At 41.3% G+C, this 2,402-nt stretch overlaps 1 protein-coding gene across 1 annotated transcript in view; it reads right to left on the reverse strand.

The window, feature by feature from the left end:
* The window catches only part of LOC107096820 (sterol 26-hydroxylase, mitochondrial-like), an 11,080-nt gene that overhangs the window by 3,299 nt on the left and 5,379 nt on the right, over positions 1–2,402 (reverse strand). The window contains exon 6 of the mRNA XM_015393687.1: positions 1,518–1,684. Coding sequence (XP_015249173.1) covers positions 1,518–1,684 — 167 coding nt within the window. The remainder of the gene's footprint in view (positions 1–1,517; positions 1,685–2,402) is intronic.

Consider the following 2,402-nt stretch of genomic DNA (forward strand, 5'->3'; position numbering starts at 1 on the left):
TAGTCTCCGGTTAAACCCAGGTTTAAAGCCTTGCAGGGCAGCCTAAAGCCCACTGCCAACACTGACCCTTTATAGGGCAAGTTACCGTTTCTGATCCCTTGCAAACCTCTTACAAATGGAGTCCCCGCCCCCGTCCCACAGTGAGGTCTAGAAACACTAGATCTATATCCAGCCATTCAGCAAAGATCCTGCTACATGGCTGTACATCTTATTTTTGCATTTGACCAATTAGATGAGCCCTTGAATGATATATTACCGACTGGAAATTAAGTTGGAAACTAATAGAAAAGTTAAAAAGTAAAGTTAATAAGCCTAGTTATTCTATTTAGGTTTATAAACTCAAAAAATGTAAGTGCCAGTATCATCATTAATGCCTCCAAGGTTATGCTGGACCAAAAAAATGTGTTTCCTTCACTGTCAGAGTGTTTTTCATGTTTTTCTTAATATATTCGGGCAAGTTTTAATTTTTTCCATCAAAATATCCATATTTTTTTAATGTTACAAAGGTAATAAAGTCTTTTCCTTGATTCCAATGGGTTTGAAATTTTGATGTGATTTTGAGTGAAAAAAAGAAAGATAAAAACGGTCAGTTCTGTTGTTTTATAAAACATCTGAACCAGGAAATTGTCTATATACCAAATTGAACGATTGTTGTTTTCTACTTCAAAAAATCACTTTAGATTTTGAAATGGCAAAATATTTTTTTATTTAAAATTCAAGGTATAACATGGATGCATAAAAATCTGCTTTTTATTTGAGTTTTAAATTCTGTTTAAAGTAACAGATTATGATTAAAAATGTCTCCGTACCTTTACTGTTTGTTGATTTTCTTTATCGTAACCGCAATAATTTTTAATTGGTTAACCCTGATTTAGATGCTAAACAAACTAAAATCTGTATCTCTGGGTGTTTTTGAAACGGTATTCATTCATGTAGACCTAAATAAAAAGCAGAACCAGCCTCAGTTTCCTTATGTTATAGTTTATCAGAAATGCTCCCATGTTTGGTTGAGGATGAGCAGAAGCTTCTGTGATGCGTCCTGACTAAACTGTTCCCCGGCGGTGAGCAGAATAACCCCTTTCTCTGAGGAATCTGGGTGTTTTTAGTCTTTCTTCTTAAGGACCCACTCAATGAGGGCGGGGCTGGGTGCAGCACTCCTGTGCCTGATTATCCCGTCCCACTGCCTGCAGGTAAAGAGCTGTCTGATGGTTCCTCCTCATCTCATAACCGATCAAGTCGAGTCTTTACTAGAATTTTTGGCCACATTCATGCAAACATAAGTAGCTGTAGCTGGTTAACCCTATAGATACTAACCAGTCATGGACAACCTGTAGCAAAGCAGCTAATTAGCAAAAATAATAAATATTTCTTTTCATTGTGAATAAAATGGGAGCAGCAGAGAAAAAGAAGATGATGGGATCTCCGCTTGTTGGCCTGGTTTGCCCTTTAACTGGATGTGAGCCATGGCTTCATGCTTCTCTGAACCAACCTGACCACTTTTGGCCCAGTCCTCTCACCGTAACGTCTCCTTAATGACGGCCTTCAGGTACGGCATCCTGCTCAGGTCGCCCGTGGTCGGCTGCTGCTCGTCAGGACAGACAGACTCTACTTCTCTGTGCAGGCGCTCCTGAACCCTGCGGTCTCTCGCTAGATGGTACAACGCCCAGGACAGGGTGTTAGATGTCTGGGGAAAAAAAAAACCACTCCCATGAATCACATCTAAAGGATCATAAATAACATGATGTCATCAAGTCTTTACAAACGTGCTGTAAAAGGAATTCCACCTGGAGCTATTTTAGGGTTCCATTCTTTACATTCTCCTGCTGCTGGAAAGCTTAATTCTTGCATAAGGAAATAATCTAGAGGAATTTACTTTAAACCCTACAAGCACAAAGTGTTTGTTTTTCTGCTTAAAAGCTTTATGTTGTTGAATCCCTTCAGATGAGAATCAAGGAGGATCCAGTTGAATATCTGCTGCATGTCTGGGATGATCCCTATCTCTTGGAGCCAGAACCCCTCAGGCTGAAGCATGAAAGCAGCCGGACGGGTTGGGTGACACTCCGGCTCGGTCTGCAGTCCGTCTGATCCACTCTGCAGCTCGTGGAGCGGCGGTTTGTCGTCACTCTAACATAACGAGCTTTCTTTGTTTCGTCGTCTCTGTCAGGTCTGGGCATGTGTTTTATTTTCACAACAGCAATGAGCCGAGGAGCAGAGAAGTGAAATGCTTTAGTTCTGACTCATCCAGGCGTCGGTCGCAGGTAAACACGGAGCTGATTGGTGGTGAAGACAAAGAGCTGCTCCACACCGATCACTGATGAGTGACATTCTTACATGTAGCTGTCAGTGGCGGCTGGTGAAAAATATTTTTGGTGGGGCTGATATAGCCTAGTGTATGTCTCCAA

Source organism: Cyprinodon variegatus, unplaced genomic scaffold (assembly GCF_000732505.1).
Source record: "Cyprinodon variegatus isolate N-32 unplaced genomic scaffold, C_variegatus-1.0 Scaffold653, whole genome shotgun sequence".
Taxonomy (NCBI): Eukaryota; Metazoa; Chordata; class Actinopteri; order Cyprinodontiformes; family Cyprinodontidae; genus Cyprinodon; species Cyprinodon variegatus.